Source organism: Linepithema humile, chromosome 4 (assembly GCF_040581485.1).
Source record: "Linepithema humile isolate Giens D197 chromosome 4, Lhum_UNIL_v1.0, whole genome shotgun sequence".
Lineage (NCBI taxonomy): Eukaryota > Metazoa > Arthropoda > Insecta > Hymenoptera > Formicidae > Linepithema > Linepithema humile.
In genome coordinates, this window is record NC_090131.1 from 19,310,063 (window position 1) to 19,330,789 (window position 20,727).

The following is a 20,727-nucleotide window of genomic DNA, read 5'->3' on the forward strand; positions in this document are numbered from 1 at the left end:
GAGCCAAATTATCGACGCGCGGTGGAATTATTATCCTCATACGACCGCGTACACGCCCGGAGCGATGTGAAATTTCCTTTTGCGCTCGCATCACTTTGCGGACCGCGCAACGACAAAAGGACTTTATCGATATACTCGTACTAAATGTTTCACGACGGAGATACTCCATGTGTGAGAGCCAATTCTCTCGCTCTTGTATTTCGAACTTCGTAGATCAATCGACACATAATTTATCCGCGATCGAACGGCTTAATGTAATATTAGTCTAACTTTTCTACAAATTTGCAGAAATTGTTAATTTAACTTTCTCAACTTTAATTTCTTAATTTTCTAAAGTTCTTGAGATAACGAATTATTCTATTCGTCACATTGAATCTTTCGACTGAAGAAAAGTGATTTTATTCATACGCTCTCGTATTTCTAAATTAATTTTATTTAATAATTATAATTTTACATTTCTCATCATAACATTTCCCGATTTATCGGAATTATTTTGACATCTTCATTATATAGAGACGGTTGGCGCATCCTCTCTTTTTACAAGATATAATATTTTCTATTGTACACTTCTTTTTCGTCTGCAATGAAGAGAGCGATGTGTATCGTGAAAATTCACAAAGACGACCGAAGCATCGATCCTCTATCGAGAAGAGAAATCGACGTAAAAGCGCGTAGCAACATCGGAGACGGACAAAGTTTATATACCGTGCCGCAGGATTATATCGCCGATAGAAGCAGGATTCTTGCGATAACTCGGTTCGTCGCGTATCGCGAACAAACACGGCGGCGAATTGAACGGAGGCGCGCCAAGTATTTTCCAATTACATCTTCCATTAACGATCCTGCCGCGTGTACGCAGGGTCCGTCGGCGAGGGTCGATCGAAGAATTCTGCACGCCGTGGAAAATTCGCCCGGTGTCGTATATACATTATTAATTAATCTAGATAGGAATGTCTCGGCGCGCGCCGTCGTAATATCACCACCTCGCACTCGGCAGCAATATTGTATGGCGTGCAAGAGACTCAAAAAGAAGACACTGAGGACACGCGACAATGGAGCATCCTGATGAAAAAATTAATAATATCGAAGTAATTGTTCGCCAATAAAGCCATCGTAGTTTAATAAAAATATATATGTAAATGTTAAACGTTTACGTAAATTTCGCTTCCTTTGTAAATGTGGTATTCATATACCGTGTTCGCAAAAGCAGTCGGTTTATAAATTTATAAAGTGGTTAAAAATGTTAACATAGTTTTTTACATAAACATAATCTTCTCAAGTGGAACAAAAATATGAAATAATTAATTACACGAATCTTCTTTGAGGTGATCGTCTCTGCTTGACAAGATGTGTATCGTGTAAAGCCAAGGTTGCACGGCAACGGTTTTTCTTGACCCGGAGACAGGAAAAGAAACGAGGTCACCGCGATGTCAGGCGCATTAGCATTTTCGGTATGGTTTAAAATTTAAATCCCCGTGTCGACGAATCGCGGAAGGAACAACGAAAGGACGAGTCAGGAAGCGTCGCGCGTTGTCCCTTTAAAAAACCCTCAAGCAATGTTTCACGACCCCATTTTTGATCATGGTTGTAGCACGCGCGCACAGCCAAACAGACGGATATACGCCGTAAGAGAAGCCACGAGGAAGAGAGGCGAGTGCGGCGAGGAAAGAGAATCGAAAGAATGAAAAGAAAGAAAGAAAGCGACGCGCGAAAAAGGCGCGAAACGTGGCCAACCGGCAGCTGCTCGTCCCGATCGACAAGTTTGCGCATATAAAACCGACAATAAAATTTGGAACACGGGAAGGAGGCCGCGCGTGCCTGTGATTTTTCAAGGCCGTCAAGAAGGATCTTCCAACGTACGAAGAAGACACGCGAGAAAGAACGGCGATCGCCGTGCGATTGGCCCGAAAAGCGAAATTTTTCGGTCCGCTCGATCGTCATTGGTGCACGTGACAGTCGCCGGGGGATCGGCGGTGATGCGCTGGGGGTCCCCTCCTCGATTCGCTGGGGGTCTCTTTAGGAGCGGAAAAGGGCCGCCGGAATTCTTTCGTGTAACGGGGTGGACGTGATACCGGTCGAGCGGGTTCAACGGTGGGAAGATACGTTGTGGAAAGCGCGGCCGAGTCCGTCCGCGGCGATCGCACCCCTGAGGATTTTCGGGACCTGCTTCTCATCTCCCCCCCTGTCCCCCCGTTTTCCCGCTCTGCTCTTACGGGGGGGCATATGCCGACCCCTGCGAAGCGACCGGACGGAAGACGCCGTTGATGATGGGTTATTTAAACAGGGCATTGAATTTTTACTTCCGCCGTGAGGAGAGAACGTCGCTTTCTCTATCTGTTTATTTCTCTTCCTCCTCCTTTACTCTGCGTCTCTCTTGAGGGAGAACGAACCGGCGCACCTTGTCTCGGATGTTGTCTTGCGCCCCGTCGCAGCAGCGCGCGGGATTTATTAAAGGAGTCATATTTTATGAAAACGTCCGGTAGCCGGCTCTCTTTCTCTCTCTCTGTGTTTCGGCGCATCAAAGGCCGCGCGCGCGCGCGCGCGCGCGGCGCTGCTCGGTTTTGTGTTACGCCGCGCTAAAATTTATCTCTATGCGACTCTCCTGCGTTTATTAATGGAAACGACGGGATGGTGTGCGCGCTCGTGCGTTTACGGGTGGCTGCGCGTAATATTTGACGAGGGTACCAACTATCTCTACGCGGGTACCGCCGCCACCGGCGGACTCTTGCTGGATAAATATTTCTCGTGAATTCTTCGCTCGAATATAACGTCTAATACCATTTGCAGATATTCTCGTGCATGCCCCGCGACGTTTCAAGTTGAGTTTCGGATGCATGACCTACATCGCGTACACGAACGTGGCAATATTGCGAGCCATCCGCAAATTTAGTTGTTCCGACCGAATGTCTTCTTCCGACAACAGCTCCAATAAGATTAATATAAATCAAACGTTAAACACACGTTACAAATATATTACACCGTATTTAAAATATGACAATTCCAACGGAGAATATCATTCTTAATTAAACCATTCAAATCAAGATTCATTTTATCTTTTACTTGTTATCCTAAAACTGTATTTTAGTTGTTCTTATCTTCTCTCGATAAGTAGCTGAATAAAAGAAATATAAACTAAATGTTAAAACACATATTTTAAATATATTATATCATATTTGAAATTGAAGAGAAAATATCCTCGATAAAATCATTTAAATTGGAATAAAGATTCATTTTGTGTTTCGTTTATTAAAAGATATGTATCACATTTTTAACATCAACGAATAATCTCCGATCTAATGTCATTCCTCCAATCTCTTTCGTATTATTCCAAGTTCCATCAGTATACTTTTCTCAAGTTTCAACAACTGTGCTGCGACCGAATTGGAACACGCGCGCTTCTCGTTTCTCCCGGCGTTCGCCATCAAACCACCCCTCCGAATGAACTCCTTCGAGAGCTCACATCTAATCAACAACGACATTGTCAGATACGAGCTTAGCGTCGAACTGCCGCACGCCTCTTCGTAACGGCCGATTAAAGCTCGGCGTAATTCGTTTCGTTTAATCACGACGATAAGCCGCGGTTGTATCGCGCGCTCGCTCGCTCGCTCGCTGGCGCGCGCGAAGAAAAGGGCCACCCCGTCGTCGGGTGGTAAAAGAGAAATGTCGGAGAGGGGTGGGCGGGGAATTGAGAGCGCACTTGAGTTTAGCGGCGGGAAATGGGCCGGTGTATGCTCGCACGGTAATGGGAAAGGCGACAGATGCGAACGGCGGCAGTTTCGCGATGAAACTATCGTGTCGTATATAGGGGTGAGTTGTGCCGTTGCCGTCGTTGCTCAGCCGTCGCTGCCACTGCTGCTGCCGCTGCCATCGAGGGAGGAGCAGGCAGAAGCGGCAGTAGCCTGCAACCGACGACATAAACTTACGATAGCGCAAACGACTGCGACAGCAACGAGGAGAGGGGGAGTCGTCGGGCTGGGATCCCGAATTCCTCCCGCGACCCGGCTTTATTCGTACGCGCGCGCCCCGGCTTCTCCACGGCGACAACGACCGACCGTAATTCTTATTTGCGCGGCCACGTAAAATGCGTGCGCGTTTTGTTCTCGGCCGAATGCGGCGTTCTTCTCTCACAACGGAGAAATGAGTTGTTACACAGTTACGCGCAGCGCCGACAACGACGGCGATTCTGCACCTTCGCGGTTGACAAATTTCATTCACTTTCCACGGTCCGCTTTGAAATTCTAATTCAATTCGAGCGACTCGACACGTTGTAAATGGTCCATGTAAATTTACGTCCGCGGAAAAAAATTCACGACGTATTTCTCGTTGCAAGGGACGCACTCTGCCGAGTAATGTAACACGGCGACTTTTTCCAATTCAACTCAATTCGATCTGGATCATTGATTTGGCGACATTTTTCTTATTGTCTTATTATTTCGATATCGTCAATAATGCTCCACTCTTTCGCTTTATCACCGATAAATATTTTTAATAATTACATTATTTATGTTCCTGTAATTAATATCAAATTGCTTTTTGCATGTTTTGTAGTTGAAATCGCGTGAAAAATTAAACACAAATTAAATATGCATCTGGGGATATTAAAATAGCTCTTTGTTCCTCGAAAGGCAGCTCCAAGCGGCTGTGTAAAAATTTCATTTAAGGGTTAACGGAACATCCTCAACTTTTCCTTTAAGTATAATGCCAAGCCTGACTATATCAAGGCCAGCCGAGGAACAACGAGCGGTGTACCAACGATCTTTCATAATTGAGGAGCTCAACTTTTAGACTTGCGCCGACCGCAATTTCGCGAAGATACAGATTACATCCTTCCAGAGTTACCTGTTAAATTACTTACACCGGCGACGCCGAAACGTAACACTACCGTTATCGCTGCTCTTGTTAGCACAACTACCTACTTCTGTATTTTCTTTAGTATTAAAGACGTATACATTGCCGTTCGATGTACGCCCATATCGAATTTTCCCGCCGAGTATAATAGCATTAAAATTTAATATTAATAGAGCTCGTCTATTTCGCAGCTACATATAAAACGCAAATGTTTTGCAAAGTTTCCGCGTTCGGTGCAGATTACTGCCAGCCGTTACACTTTCTCGATTATCGTTATACCTGCAAGCACCGCGGAATATATCGGATCGTATTAATTTTGAGACTCTCGTTACGAACGAACTTTCTTTTACGACCGGGACGCGCGCCCGCATCGAACCGTCAAACTTATTACGAGTCGTCCTGGCAGACGCACGCACGGCGCGACACATCGCCGGCTAATCCACATCGAAGGTCTTATTTATCGTTATCGCCGGTGATTTATTTAGCAGAAAACTTTCACGAGGGAGCAGACTGTCCCGATCCCGAAATCTGCGCCCCAAAGCATCGGCAGAGGTTCATACATATTAATGTCACTCATCGATCGTGACTATCTTTGTTCCTTGTGGAACTGCCGAAGCGAAGAGCACAAAAATTCCTTGCCTTTTCTCGAGGAAAACTTCACGTAGAAAGGGAAGATACGTTTGCGGAAATTTGGTCGCAGGTTATATATAAACATACTTTGTTTTCGTACAGTCGGAGAATAAGCGTCATGCACATTTGACATCTCACACTAAACTAATATGAATGCATGTCGTGTTTAATATGCTTGCATTTAATATGCGTGTCACCTCATAAACGTAATGAACCGGAGTCTCGAGAATATGTACGCGTTACGGGAATATTTACGCAAGTAACAAGTAGCTGCCGGAAGAGGGTGCAGCTCGAGACCAGGGTTGTAACCTAGCAGTTATACAGTTATGAGGTCGTACCGTCGGTTTGATATCGCCGGGATATGTCGCATTCGAAGAATACGTCGCATTTAATGCCACGCGGCTTGAAAAACACATAAAGTTCCCAAAAACACGCAGTTAGCACGGCTCTTGATTCGCTATCGTCCATCCTTTCGATCCTTGTCAGTTGTTTAACGGCAACAACAATAAAAAGTTAAATATAAAAAAATAGATAAAACTCGAAAATTAAATTAAATTAATTGATGCTAAAAATGTCCTACATCATGTTTTCATTTTTCACATTACGTTTTAAAAATGAGATGCAATTTAATGCAAATTGCAAATTAATGCAATTAATGCAAGCAATATTAATTTGTAAGAATAAAATTTCCTTTTGACAAATTAAAATTATTATTTAAATAGTAATAAAATTCCCTGTTATCGTACCAACTCTAATTTAATTTCCATAAATTACTATTTCTTGCACTGATTTGCCGTGTCTCATCTTCGAAACGTAACGTACAAAAGTAGACACACGCGAAAGGAGTCCTGATGTAGTTGCAGTGTCGACGCAAACCTGTAACGCGACACGATGTGACAAGCCCCCTCGAGCGTGCACTATGCCAAAGCGGTTGTACACGAGATTGCACTATTCGCGACTGAGACTCCGGCAGATGACTAAGAAACACTCGACTTGCGTCCGCGATATTCAACCGGAATCCACTCAGGTATACACGTTTACGCGAGACGCGTGCTCCGTGTTAAAATATATGAATCCAAGATAATCGTGCGCTTGTGATACACCGTTCGCTCGGAATTTTACGACACGCTGCTCTCCGCACGCGTTCATCCCGATTGCATGCGCACCGTCGTGCGACGCGCAAATGAATTTAGCGTCGCAAGCAGCGGGTGTGTTTGTGAGAGATCGAAACGGCATAAGAAGACTAAATGTAATCGGATTATAGCACGTACTTGCATTATCGTAATCGCGGCAGTATATTTCACGTCGGATGAGAGCGCAGCGCGAATTAGTGTATTATACGCGCACTCGCGAAATGTGACCGGCGTGAACAATGTCGTATCACATCACATCGTCACAAACACCGGCAACCCGTCATCGATATTCGTAATGCAAATCCAGCCGGTGTGACGGTGAATACCTGTTGGCAAAAGTAATAAACGGCGGAAGAAAAAGCAGAAATGTGATACGCCGTGCAAGTTGTAACTACGTTTACTACGTGTGCGGCCTTCTGGTGAACACGCGCGTAATAAAAAAGACGTTTCGCGTCGAATAAGACGGGAGTGAAATTACGTAATAACAAAATTTCGTTGTTCTCGATGTGACGATAATGTAGCGCGCAAATCTTCCCTGTATATATTGGTAGCCGTACTGCTTAGAAAGAGAGAGAGAGAGAGAGAAAGAAACGGATCATAAATATACATGAAAATACGGTGAATATTCTCATGCCGTGTTATAAAGCTGGCGAATAATGGTCCGGACGTGTTTACGATATCAAAGTGACACAAGGAGGCTAAATATAATTTAACGGTGTATTTTACGAGTTCGTCTTTAATGCATTCCCTTGCATTATCGATGAGGTTTCGTCTTACGTTGTTTCCTTACAAATGTTCAAAATAATGTATGAATAACTATGCGCTGCATTATGTATTTTCAATAAGCTAAAAGAAGATAAAGACTCGTTCAAAATCAAACTCAAGAGTTTACAAGCGAGGTGTTGAAATGCATATTAAAAAGCACGTTCCACTTCTTAAGTATTGGCGACATGTTCTTTACTTCGATACTTTTCATTTAGGAACGTTTCGGACTCAGATTCTCATTTTCGACCGATACACATTATGGAAAGAACACAGAGGGCATATAACTAAGCAGCGAACGCACTCTTTTAATAAATAAGAACTAAAGCGGATTTACGTACATTTGCGAGCGGCAATTCGATACGTACGCGTTTTCATTGTGCGATCGAACAATGCTAACGCTCGCAAGCGTAATGTAACAGCGTAAAGGATCGCAATTAAATCGAGTTTGCGCCGAGTTCGCTCTACATGTAGGATTCCCCCCCCCCCCCCTCTTCATCGCGACGCAGATCCCGAAGAATCCGTTCGTCCCGGAGTTCCTAAGCAATTACGACGGTTTCCGAGAACGTTTCGCGATCGCCCGCAGTTCGGCTTCGAAGTGCACGCCGGAAGGGGAGAAGGCAAGAAGAGTACGTATCTCTCCCACCCCATCACTTCTATCCCCCTTTCCGCTCTAGTCGTCCCCCTTCAGCCTCTTCCGCGTCCATTGGCGAAGACCTCATACATATTAATGGAGATCGGATCGATTTTACTGCGCGCGCTCGCTTCTTGCTGTGTTTAGGGACATCGACGTTCCGGCGCATAAGCTCTTCGGGCCGCCCGCAATGGTTATTATGCCATTAACGTAATGAAGTTAGGTGGCGGAGAATGCCACACCGGCGGTGGCAGGAGGGGTGGAGGCTGGCGGCTGGGTCCCGTCGCGGAAAAACGCGCTGAAATACGAGCGAGCGGGAATCTTCGATGATGGACTGCGCGTACGTTTTCTTGCGTCGTACGTGGCGATCGATGCGCGCGAGCGTTATTGCACGGGCGACCGATAAACGTAATTATAGAGAGCCGACCGTTAAGCTGTGCAGCAAACCGCACAGTTATTGGTGACCACATAGTTATTAATCATTAGGATTTGCGAGCCTCCAGTTGTTAATGAAGTAATTTAGTCATTAATGGAGTAATCTTAATTGTCAGTATCATATTGATAATTAATTGATGTTGTGGTCAGGCCGCAATTTGAAGCTACTTTAAATAAGACCTATGGTTGCAGTAATTTAACGTATTAGATTATTTCAAACCTCTCTGTATATTTTTTTAGAAGTTTTATTGCAAAAAAAAAAAAAAAACACAATAAAATGAAATTAATCGTGAATACAATTTCCCTCCTTTTCGTTTATTGTTTCGCTATTTGATTTGTATTCAGTTTAAAAGATTCAATGGATTTTTGAATTGAAAAAGATTTAAAAAATACAAAGAACTTTTAAAGCTATATATTTTACATATTAACTCATCGTATGTGAAATATAAATGTCGAGTTTCACGCGGCGCGGGGAAATCATGTTTAAAACTGTCGACGAAGTATAGGTACGAACGATCGTATTTTATGCATGATTCAGTAACGACGGTAAACGGTTTATAGACAGGCTGGGAGCGTTCAGTCACTATTACCGGGTCGATGCAGCTGACGCGCTGGACATACGGTTGATATGTTTGTACGTCGAACAGACGAGTTCCTTGTGGCAACACTCGACGCATACGGAGACTCGCCAATTAATATTCCCTGCATCAACACTTGATGACAAGCTACACAACTGCTTTCCTCGCATATAGACACTCGATAATGGCGAAAGGAAGAGATTATCCCGAAAAATATACCTTTTTCCCCTATTTTCGGCAACGCTATCGATAATAATTTAACAAATAACTTTCAGCAAAATTATTTTATCGCGTATTCACTTTGAACGAGAGACACGAATCTTCACGACTCGTCGAAAGCGAGACATTCGACTGGACTTCCGGCTACGATTCTCCACGCTAATCACGCGCCTTTTTCCACGGGACGACAAGAAGGACGGCAAGAAGGACGACAGAAGAAAATCGCACAGCGTTCGATGCGCCACGAACCGTGAAAGGATTCGTTCAAAGGCTGCTTTCACTGCGCCGTCGTACCTTTTCATCGCCGAAGACGGACGGAAGGGATATAAAAGGAAACGAGCGAGACCAATTAACGATTTGCGCGATTTTATCAAGCGAGCAGCACATAATCCAACGTTAAAGCGTGCTACGTGTTCGCGGATGTTTCGTCCTGGACGGTTTTTCGAGGACTCGTTCGCAGAGAACCGGCTCGACCGCTATTTTAATACCGCGCGAGATTTACGCCGTGAAAGTGCAAGATGATCGACTCTTCATTCGACAGAAAAATTCTTGAGAAAATATTTGTAAGAATTTTTACTTCACATGTTATCACTTTTAGCAAAACATCGATACAACAATTATTTTAATATAATTTTAGGAAAATCGATAAAAGAATTATTGTAATATTTTTTTTTTTATTTAGACGTTTGAAATTATTCTCCTTTTACAATGCTTATGTAAAAATTATTCCAATCTCATTTAATTTAGAACATCTACATACATGCAGGCTTTCAGAAGGATATAGCGCCTGCCTATCTCATCTTCTATCCGGCTGTGCTTCGTGCTTCAACTAGAAAATGAACAAAATCCCATACAAAGGGTCACGCGCGCGCGGTATCTCGCTGTTTCGCGTTTCCGTATAATATTCGACGAGTCCTCGAGTCGACGGGCGCGGGATTATACGAGTACCGGGATGGTATCCCGGCCCCGGCCGCAATACGTAATGCGATTTGCGGTGTATTCGCCGCACAAAAGATTACCGCGGCGAGTTCCAACGAGCCGTGTACACGGGATCTTGGGCGCGCCCGTTAATACTTCCGCCGCCTAATGCGGAAGAAGGGCCCTTTCAACAGAGAGCAGCAGTCTGGAGGTACTCGGGCTTATTGCTTTCGACGCGTTATCTCGGGATCTCGTTGTACGGCACGTAATAAAGTCATATAGGATGAGCTATGTGCAGCATCCTTCAGATGCATCGTAATATTCATCGATGCGTATCTCGATCGAGACATTCAAAGTGGCGGCGCCTGCTCTTACATTTTATTAAAGTTTGATGCGTAATTTTGTCACCCTTGTTTCCATTGAAACGATGTAAATTCAAAGAAATTTCACAAATTTACAAAAGTAGGAAAACATTAATGTATTTTGACAAGGATTTCTTTGTCAAATACAGTATAAATCTCATTTACATTTCGACGCGTTAATCAACGTAAGCAAAGATTTATTAAAAATTCAAACTTCGTTAGAAAGACATATTATACTAGTAATATTAATAAAACTTTTAATATTGGTACTCAAAAGAATGCATCGAAAAAAAAAACGGAAGCTGCACTCACCTGTGAGTGACTCCAGACCTTTGGCTTCGGACTCGATCTTGCGTTGTTGGTCGCGTTGCCATTTCCAGAATTGTTGGAAATGTTGCCGGGCGACGCGGTGGACTTGATGGACGGTTTTTGTGTCTTTTGTATTTGTGCGGCTACCGCTGTTGAGGGAGTAGTGGTTCGTTGCTGTTGCTGCTGTTGCTGTTGCGCATTCGTTTGCTGCTGTTGCTGTTGCGTTTGCTGCATGATCTGCTGGATGAGCTCCAGCTGCTGCTTTGTGAGGCCTTCGTTGCTGGCACCAGGAGATGTGGCGCTCTGCAAAACAAATAGCAGATACGAGATAAATATTTTATACAAGATAAATAAATTTCTTTTGGTTACAATTTCGATATTATTTATTAACGGACATGCAAATTGCATATTATGTTACGCGGAGATATAATTTAAGATAAATAATCCAAATTTTTCAGATATCACTCGGATATATTATTTTTCCAAATCTAGTATCGTACTGCTGGAATTTTATCGACAAAACTTAGATCTTTCTCCGACCTTTTCACTTGAATCTTTTATCAAACATAAAATCTTTACGTTTAATTTTCTGATATCTAATTAGTGCAAATTTTGCTTATTCGCCGTCATCATTAAGTGACGAATGTTGATCACTGTACCATTTATGTGCCGGAGGCGTGATTGTACATTCGATCGGATATAACCACAGTCGGCGGATCTAGTTCGGCCCGGTCGTGATCGGTTGTCGCCGCGGCCGCAAACCATAATCGATCATGCCTTAATAGAGCATAACGTAGCCTTAGTGTCCGAGCCGGGCCCGCGTGCCTGACAATAGTTAAACCGATCGAATTTAATAATTTACCGGACCGATGTGAAATTACGAGCGGCGGCACCGCGACGCCGCGCAATTTCGACATCCATTAGAACGAGCGCACCGACTATAATTCCGTCCGTTAAACGCGCAGCAATAAACCGTAAATATATCGCGCGTCGATGTGTATCCGTCAACCAGCGACTATAATTACGCACACGTGTACGTGACGCCTAGAGTGCCGCGTGGGCTAATCCGTCTTTGTGCCCTGTTAAAGCGGTCACCGTGTATATCGTGTGTACAAAGGCCGTATCACGCTGCGAGGGTGGAAACCGCATTGCAATTGCACGTTGGTTGAAACAGCCTTACCTCAAATATTTCGAGAATTTAATACTTTACAACAAATAAATAATAAATAAATACGAGCTTAAATGACGAAAAAGAGTGAGGAAGGGGGGGGGGATTTACTTCGCCCATTCTGCTGTTAAATAAATATGATAAATTCATATTTATTATGCAACGTGTTCGAAAGTACAGCTTTAATACTTTATTTTTTGAATTTACCAAGCAGAAAATAAAAACCGGTTATTACTAAATCATTTTCGCGTATTACAGATGGGTGAGATTTTACGTGCATTGTGCAACGCGGACTTAACGCGGATGCATACACGATCGTATACGCGAGAGCGAGAGTATGGAAAAAAACGCGGATATATCCGCGATCAACCGCTTGCTGCACCTGCATGCTTACACCAGCGTGTGCTGAACGCCGAGCTTTGTTTTACAATCCGGCAATCGTGCGAACGCGTGGTGCGCTTCACCCGTGTCGCTTCGAGCGTTACTGCCGATTTTTCGATTGAGCCCTTTGCGAAACTGTACACAGGACACTGGCGATGTGTGCGCGCACGAGAATTCCGAATGCGGGCGTTACGATGTTCCAATTCGATCTGCGATTTTCGGTGACGACGCGCGGAATCGCAGTATCACGGCATCCAATTTTTTCCGCTTACGTGGAAATGCGAGACACGGTTAACAAAAAGACGCTCGGAATTTTTAATAGGCTTTTTACAACAGGCCCTCTTCGGCGAGACAAGTTGGATAATATTTTCGCGACGCTATAATATTTTCCACGCGTGATCATAATGCGAGTGTCATAACGAATTGATATCTGTTAGCTAACAAAGTATTTTAATAAAGTATATTGCATGATTTTTTTTGCAAGATATAACAAAAAGTGGGATGTCTCTGTTATGCATACATTTCTAATTAATCGAATAAGAAATATATCATAATTTGTAGAATATTCTAGACATCATTTTTATATGTGTTGTGTAGTTCGCGTACACACACGACCGCTCAATGTAAAACGTGTAACTAATAAATTGGAAATTAGAAGCGTGTAATTCACAAATATCCTAACCGATAGTCGACTGCAATTATCATCAGCCGAGCGTTTCCGACTGAAAGCGTGGATTGCGGACAAAGGAATTTATTTTGTTTGCGCGCTTATTTCATTTGCTACGCGCGACAAAATGAGAACGAGCCGTTCGGCGCGGCGCGGGATAATTGCGTCGCGAGGGGAACCGCTAATCAGTTTTACGCGCTGATATGACGATTGCATGTACGGAGCGGCGCGCGTTTCCGGCCGGCGGAGCGGACGCAGCGCGAATTGAACCGTCGATTAAAATTGGATTTGTTAATTACTGCAGGGAACGTGGTGACGGTGGCCAGCGGCGGCCCCGATCCGGCTCACATACCTTATTAAACCTTCATTTCGTAATTCCCGCGCTGCCATTTGTCATCGTCGTAATCAGCGGACGGTCCGCGTCTCGTCGACGAGTGGCGCGCATACACCGCGTCGCGCTCGCGTTTCTCCCCATTCGTGACGAAGGAAGAATTACGCTCACTGGATTTTCGAGAGATATTATCCCGTATCTTTGTGCGCACGTAATAATTTTCCGTCAGTAATTAACGGGTTATTTGATTAGAATCTCGCAAATACGGAACGCACGCAATCCGCAAACACACGATGGCCGAGAGCGATGGGTTTGTAAATATCCGCGCAAACAATATCGGCCATTGATATAATATGCGGCAACGTTTCCGCTTTATTCATGAGTTCGGGGAGGATATTAATACACGTATCGTGTTTTCCAGCACGGCTCTTGCTTCGCGATTCCTCAATTTGCCGGCCCTACCCGTATCTCGCGCAAAACGTTCGTCCCGTATCAACAATACGCATTACTCGCGTAATTACAGAAACATACACTCATTACACCGGGGCGTTGCGTTAATTGACGCGTGGGCGTTTATTAAAATATACGTATTTTAGTCATAAATATTTATTTTCGTCGATATATTAGCCATCGCGCGTTACGATGCATATATCGGTCCGTAATGTACCGTTGCGTTTTATGTTATGACGTATGTTGCTCCTCGGTGCGAGCTATGTTTTTCAATTTCAATTATCCACACTCATCTTAAATTATGATAATTACGATATTCGCGCGGGAGTACCAAATATTACATTTATTAATCCTTTCGTTGTTAACCCGTATACCTACGTATACGGGATCAATAAACATCGATACTCTGGCTGCCCGTATACGTTTGCGAGAGATAATTCAATCCTTGCAAACATTCCATTTTGGTCAATTTAAATATTATATTTTTTACAAATAAATCAATAGAAATATCAATTGTACTTGCAAAACAGACATTTTTCCCAGATATTTTGAAATACTTAATAGCCAAAGGGTTAACAACGTTAAACAAATTTGCGCTTATTCTCTCCGTGAATATTTATATCATTGATTTTAACACCATTGCACATTCTGTAAAATTATATCATTGTTTTGACTTAAAATTTTTTTTATTATATCGTTGCGCAAAATTTATCAAAAGATGCCTCGGACATCTGCGGCTTAATTAAAAAGAAAAAATAATGTAGCGAATACCGGCTTTGCGATAAAATTGCGGGCATATTACATACTCGCTTGACTCGTTCGTCGCGTTCCTCCGAGACCGCAACGAAGCCGCAGTATCCGGATCATCCCGCCGTTCCCCGATGGCACGCTTATCATATACGCGCCCTTGTACGTCACGATTGCCATTTGTACGCATACAAAACGCGCGTTTCAACTCGAAAGCGCGTCGCGACGGCCGCGCATTTATCAGCCGCGAGTCCGCGGTCGTTCCGGAGCGTCTGCGAAACTTCGCCGTTATCTCTTGACGTGTATTCGCCTGTCTGACAAATCGCTGTTCGCGAGAGAAGCAAAACACAGGAGGGCCCCGGCTCGAAACTCTCGTCTCCTCTCTCCCTGATCTCCCCCTCCCCCTCCCCCCCTTCTTATGTAAAATCTCCCCTTGCGAGAATCGCGTGTGTCCTTGGCATTCTTGCGCGATTCTCACGCGAGAATCGCATTATTTTTCCCGTTCTTCCTCTCGCGCATTCTGACTCTCTCGTTCATCATATCATGGTCCTCGACCCGACCCATTTTCGGATCTGTCCTGTTTCTCTTCTCCCACCAATGCCGGCTACTGCGGCCGAGTACCATTATTTATACATTTATGTGTGCCTCTTGTGCGGTTTGCACGGTTAAACGCACATGTTTGATTCATTAACTAGAAATAGACCGATAGAAATTAATGTGATTTAAGCCGCCTGTCAAAAAATAAGCCAATGAATAATTTGATCCGGCAAGTAGCTGGCAACTTTTTCAGATTTATAGGATTATAAATTACATTGTGAATTATGGATATTTTGTACTAATTTGTTAGAATAATTATAATAAATAAGAGCTAATAATAATTATGATATTATTATGCATACGATAAATGAATTCGCGTTGACAGAGATTGTTGTGCACGTTGCTTTTTATTTTCAACTATTCGTTTCAGCGCGACAGGAAATATCGACTGAAATACACACTACGTGCTCCAGCTGAGCGATATACTCCGATACTGCATGATTTATAACATCGTAACTTCGTAGACGCGTTCAAAAACTTCATCCATCATAAATGCTCGATGAACCGATAAAAAGCGTATTAATCAGGATTTATAATTGTAAGCTTTCTCCTCGGATGAATAATAAAAAGTGGACCGGCGCGATCTCTCCCCCTCTCGGATGCCTTTCCTTATCGATATTTTATTAATGTACGGAGCGCGCTCACACCCCGTCTGCGCGCAGCGTGCCTCGCTTTTATGAGCTTTTCACACCTGTTACCGTCGAACCTGTGTGCGACTCACGCACAATGCGAAATATGCGAACGCGCGAAGGAAAGGAATTTTTTCGCGCTCGTATAACGCCTTTTTACCGCGCCGTTATAATATGACGCGATGTGGGCGCGTAATATACAGAGTGCGAAACCTATCTCGCCCCCGCCCCGGTTCCTCCGCCTCAGTAACCCGCGTCACCACTGCGACCCGGAATAATAAACGATATATAATATCGCGGATCGAAAAATCTGAGCTCTCCAGGCTTTTCGCGAAGCACGAAATGGAGGTGTGAAAATACGCCCGACCTGGAAAATACAGCGCGTGCATCGGTCCGGGAAATTAGCGCATAAAAAACGAGAAAATGCTGCAAAAATAGCAGACAAAATGAGCTCGTTTTGACGTAAAAAAAATGTATAAGTCACACGAAATGTGAATCATCAAATATAAAATGCATTCTGCAGCCTGCGAATAGCAGGAAATAAATACGCGCGACGTATTGACAGAATATGAGCCGTATTGACACGTGAGATTATCACGGCAACATTGTCAAAATGAATTATAGACTGTTTGATGGGAGAGAAAAATGAAGACACCGTGTGTTGTAAAATAATTATGACGGAACGCGAGGTTCCGATATATCGATGTCCAATATTCGTCCGCGATTCCAACGTAATTTTAATTGCTTGCATCCATCTGGCGCCGTAATAAAAATCTATGCGCGCGCTGTTGTACTCCGCCTCGTTAACGATATTAATTATTTCCAGATATTATAAAAATTTTCGATTGACCATCATGGCTCTTTATTAACGCGAATGTTCGCGAAACACAGCCTCGCGCAAACTCGACGAGGAGAAGAAAAATCGTCGCAATTATCCCTCGCACGACATCGTTCCTCACACGTTCTTGCGAGAAACGAAGGTCTCCAAATACACGGCCGTCACTTCGCGCAGCGTGCCGTCTCATAAAATCGCTTTCGCATAATAAAATATTCGTCATTGCGAGAGAACCGTCTACAGGGAGAGGGACGATAACAAAGCCGGACGAAGGGAGGAGGTCGGAAGGTCGCGGGCTAACCTTCTCGTCTTCCCCCGGAATTAAATTAATTAAGCCAGATTATCTCGGCGGATGTAAAAAACTTCAATACGGCGGACGTAGCCGGGCAACTTTTCCAGCTCCGCGTTGACGACGATGAAGACGACGGCAGGACTGAAGAGACGAGGGAAGGAGAGCTGTTCGTACTTTTAATTCGCTTAGGCGGACCGCTTTAAGGCCGAGCGGCCTTATTACAGCGCGAGAGAAAGCAGGTGTTAAGATCTCACCGCGCCCGCGCTCACGTGTTTTCGTCGCTGGCCGTCAATTTTCATCCAAAAGTTTTTCCGTCTTCCGAGAAGACGCGTGATCTCGCGAGCCATCTCCTTGCCTCGAGAATCCTGCGCTTTCCTAGTCGAGTCTCGTCGCTCCCCGAAGCACGATGGAGCGGCTTCCACTTTCTCCCGAGATGCACTTCGAGATAACTTTCCTCGCTTCTTGTTGCCCGCCATCACCGCAGGAGTTTTCGCGGTGTAGCGCCTCCGTGATCCTACGAGATTTAATACGAGCAAGCGCGGGATTCGCACGACAGCGTTATTTCGTTTCGGCTACGTGTCGCGGGAACAGGTAGATAAGCTTCAAAAAAGCGACAAAGATTCTTTTAATTTTCGTATTGCGATACTTTCATATATTTTGAAAAATTATCGTGTCTTACCTTTCAGTTTTGAGAATATCTCAAGTGAGAATTTTTCCCGCTGCTGTAAGCTTTCCTATCTTTTGTTTATCCGATTTTCAACCCTTAGGCAATGTGAAACGCAGTATGTATTTCTTTCAGCTATTGATAAAAACAGCTTGTCCCAAGAAGAGTCATATAATTTGTCTGATCAGTAATTGCTGCTATTAAATATCACTTTTTCTTCTTTTCCCATTCTATTTAGTTAAAAAGTAAACCAAAATTAGAGATTTAATTGATTTTCTCAAGATAATTATTTATTTTTTATCTTGTGACTTTTCAAGAAATGTATAGTGATTGAGAGATACTTGAAAATTTCAGCGCACCATCATTATGCGTTTCATTAATAATCGATTTCGTGCCACAACGCGCTGTCGCTACACAAATCGTGTTACGAAATCTCAATTCTGTCGAGATCTTGCGGTGACAAGTAACACGGCACCTCGGCAAAAGTTCGTTCGTTAGTTCGTTTGTTCGAAAGTTTTCCCAGTCTTGGATTTTCCTCTCGTCGTCGTCGTTGTTTCATATTACCGGCGGGCAAAACCGATCGAGAGGCTGAGTGACGACGATTTCGCTCGCTCATTTCATCAAGCCAAGAGCTGACAGTTGAAAGGTAGCGTAGCACGCAGCTGCGGCGATCTAAATTGCCTAAATCAGGCTCGCGAGGCGTGCCGCGCGTGTACACGCTCGCAACGGGGACGTACCGACATTCGATCGACTGTCACGAGCCTAATTGCAATATCGTCCGTTCGGAGCTCGGCATTCGAAGCTGGTATTAAAGCGGAATCCCATTTCGATCGACTATGGGGTATCGAGAAACTGGCGTCTCAGTGTGATGCGATGAGAGAGAGAGAGAGAGAGAGAGAGAGAGAGAGAGAGAGAAAGAGAGAGAGAGTTGTCTCGTAGTTGTCTCGTAAATTATTATTTCGTAATGGGCTGAACGTGAAAATTATATATTTTATAAATTGATATTACAAATTATATTTCCGCAGTCCTTGATTTGTTATGCAAAAATCTAAAATTATATGCTATTTATTCTCTTGTAAATTTATTAATAAATATACTTCACTCCTTATATGATAATTTTTCCTTTCTTTAATATTTCCACCTGTCGCAGATTGCAAAAAGCGGAGAAATCCGTGTTCTCCAGGCACACAGACGCGCGATAAGATGCGAAACTAATATCGAACCGGAAACCCATTGATCCGCAGCCTACAAAAGTTGGCCGTGCGCAAGCGAAAGAACGAAAATTTGAAAAGCAAATTCTCCGCCTCCGGTTCGCGCGCGAGCATCAGCGTCGCCGTTGTTCGCCCACGGCGGTCGGAATCCGAAAGTACGAAAACTCAATAAGGTCCGTCGATCCAGTTACGCATCGCATCGGTTGAGTCGCTGTTCGGCGAGCGCGCGAGCTGCTGTTTCTTTTACCGAAACCGCGCGACGGAAAGTTTTCCTCTTTTCCTAGTCCTCTTTTCCTCGTCCGGGCGGCCGCGGTGGCGATTTTCCAACTTTGTTCGCCGCGCGCCGGGGGAGAGAAGATAATAAAATCGCCGACCGCGATATCGAGAGCCGGCAGCGGCGAGCGAAACTCGTAACTGCGAAACTGATTCACGACGGACGCGTTAGTCCGCGCGCTCTACTCAACTCCGAAACACGATTAATGTCGAATTAATTAGCGATGCTGCAGCAGCGAGACACTGGTCCTCACTTCGCGCGCAATCCAATCGCGAGGAATCGCAGTTGCACTTTCCATGCGTATAATATATTATTAAAGATTTCGCCGAATGGAGAAGTTTGTCTCCATATTAGGCAGCGCGAGTGGATTATTCTATAGTTAATTCCGAACTGCAAAGTTAACAATTGCGTTTTCGAAATTAATTAACTCTCTGTTATCAAGAGAAATATTTGCGCCGATTACATGGCTCTGGTCCAAGTGACAGCGAGATACGATATGTTGGCTTATTCTGCAGCGTCGTGGAACACAGTCGTTTGATAGAACACGTACAAAGTATACGTTAATTTGGTTACGCGCCGTACGTTCGACTTCGTTGATTTAGCGAGCAGCAGCCGTACGAAACGAGTCTCGTGGTGACGATTCGAGTCTCTTCGCTTCGCAAACAAAAAAAAAAAAAGAGAGGAGAAAGCGTGTTCGACTCGGTCGAGCGTGTATGATGGGATCGCGAATCGCAGGCTTGATGCAATTTCGACGTTTCGTTGGTGGAGATGAAAAATTCGAGCACAGATACGAGATCGATTTCGGAGAGGACGATCGATCCGAGATTTTTCCATGGACGAGAGCGAATGTCCTCAATTTTTACTCCTCTCCGACCGAAATCCTCCAATGGATCGCCTGCGATTCTTTGCTAGATAGCCTGCGTTTTCCTTTAAATTTGTTGCCGAGTTTACTGAAGTCGAAATAAAAGTTTTAGTATCAATCTCCGTATGTTTTACTTTTTAGATGTATTGAAGATTCATCCCATTTGATAAAATGTTGTATTATAAGTAAACAGACGTTATGATTTATTTTTTTTTTCTCGTTTAGTACCGCGACATTATGACGGCGATTAGAATCCAATTCGATGATTCGCGTCGCAGCGTGACGGGTCCGCGAACTTTATGGGCCATTCCGCGGGAAAAGAATGGATTGCAGTGATGTGCCAGACGAGAAGGAATAGCGGTATACATGCGGCGGATGTGTAGGTGCATAGCCGTGACAAGCAGAAATATAATATATTACTCAGAGACGCGGCATCGGAATGGCGCGTCCGGCGCGGTCCCATTCCAGAGCACGGGTGATATTATATAATTTATAGAGCAGTATACCGGCGACGCGCGCGGTTTAGTTATAGTTTGCCAGGATAGAGAGCGGATCCTTTCCATTTTCCCACCTCACGCTTCCCGTCTTTTGTCGAAGGGATCGCGGAGACGTGTTTTACGCGAGAATGCAGGTGCCCGCTCCCACGTAGACGCAAATCCAGAGGCGCACGGCATGCTATGCATCAGGGTTTCTCAACTCGACACTTTAGCGATCAATACCTGTATAATTCAATTTGCAACAGCTTTTTAGAATTAAAAATATTCACAATGAGCTTTACGCGGCGTAAAATG

The 20,727-nt window shown here is 44.1% G+C and overlaps 1 protein-coding gene across 15 annotated transcripts in view; it reads right to left on the bottom strand.

Moving 5' to 3' along the window:
- LOC105672654 (zinc finger protein 541) overlaps positions 1-20,727 on the bottom strand; it is a 403,799-nt gene that overhangs the window by 60,848 nt on the left and 322,224 nt on the right. For all 15 annotated transcript variants that reach the window (XM_067354494.1, XM_067354493.1, XM_012367730.2 and 12 more), the window contains one exon: positions 10,832-11,131. In XM_067354494.1, coding sequence (XP_067210595.1) covers positions 10,832-11,131 — 300 coding nt within the window. The remainder of the gene's footprint in view (positions 1-10,831; positions 11,132-20,727) is intronic.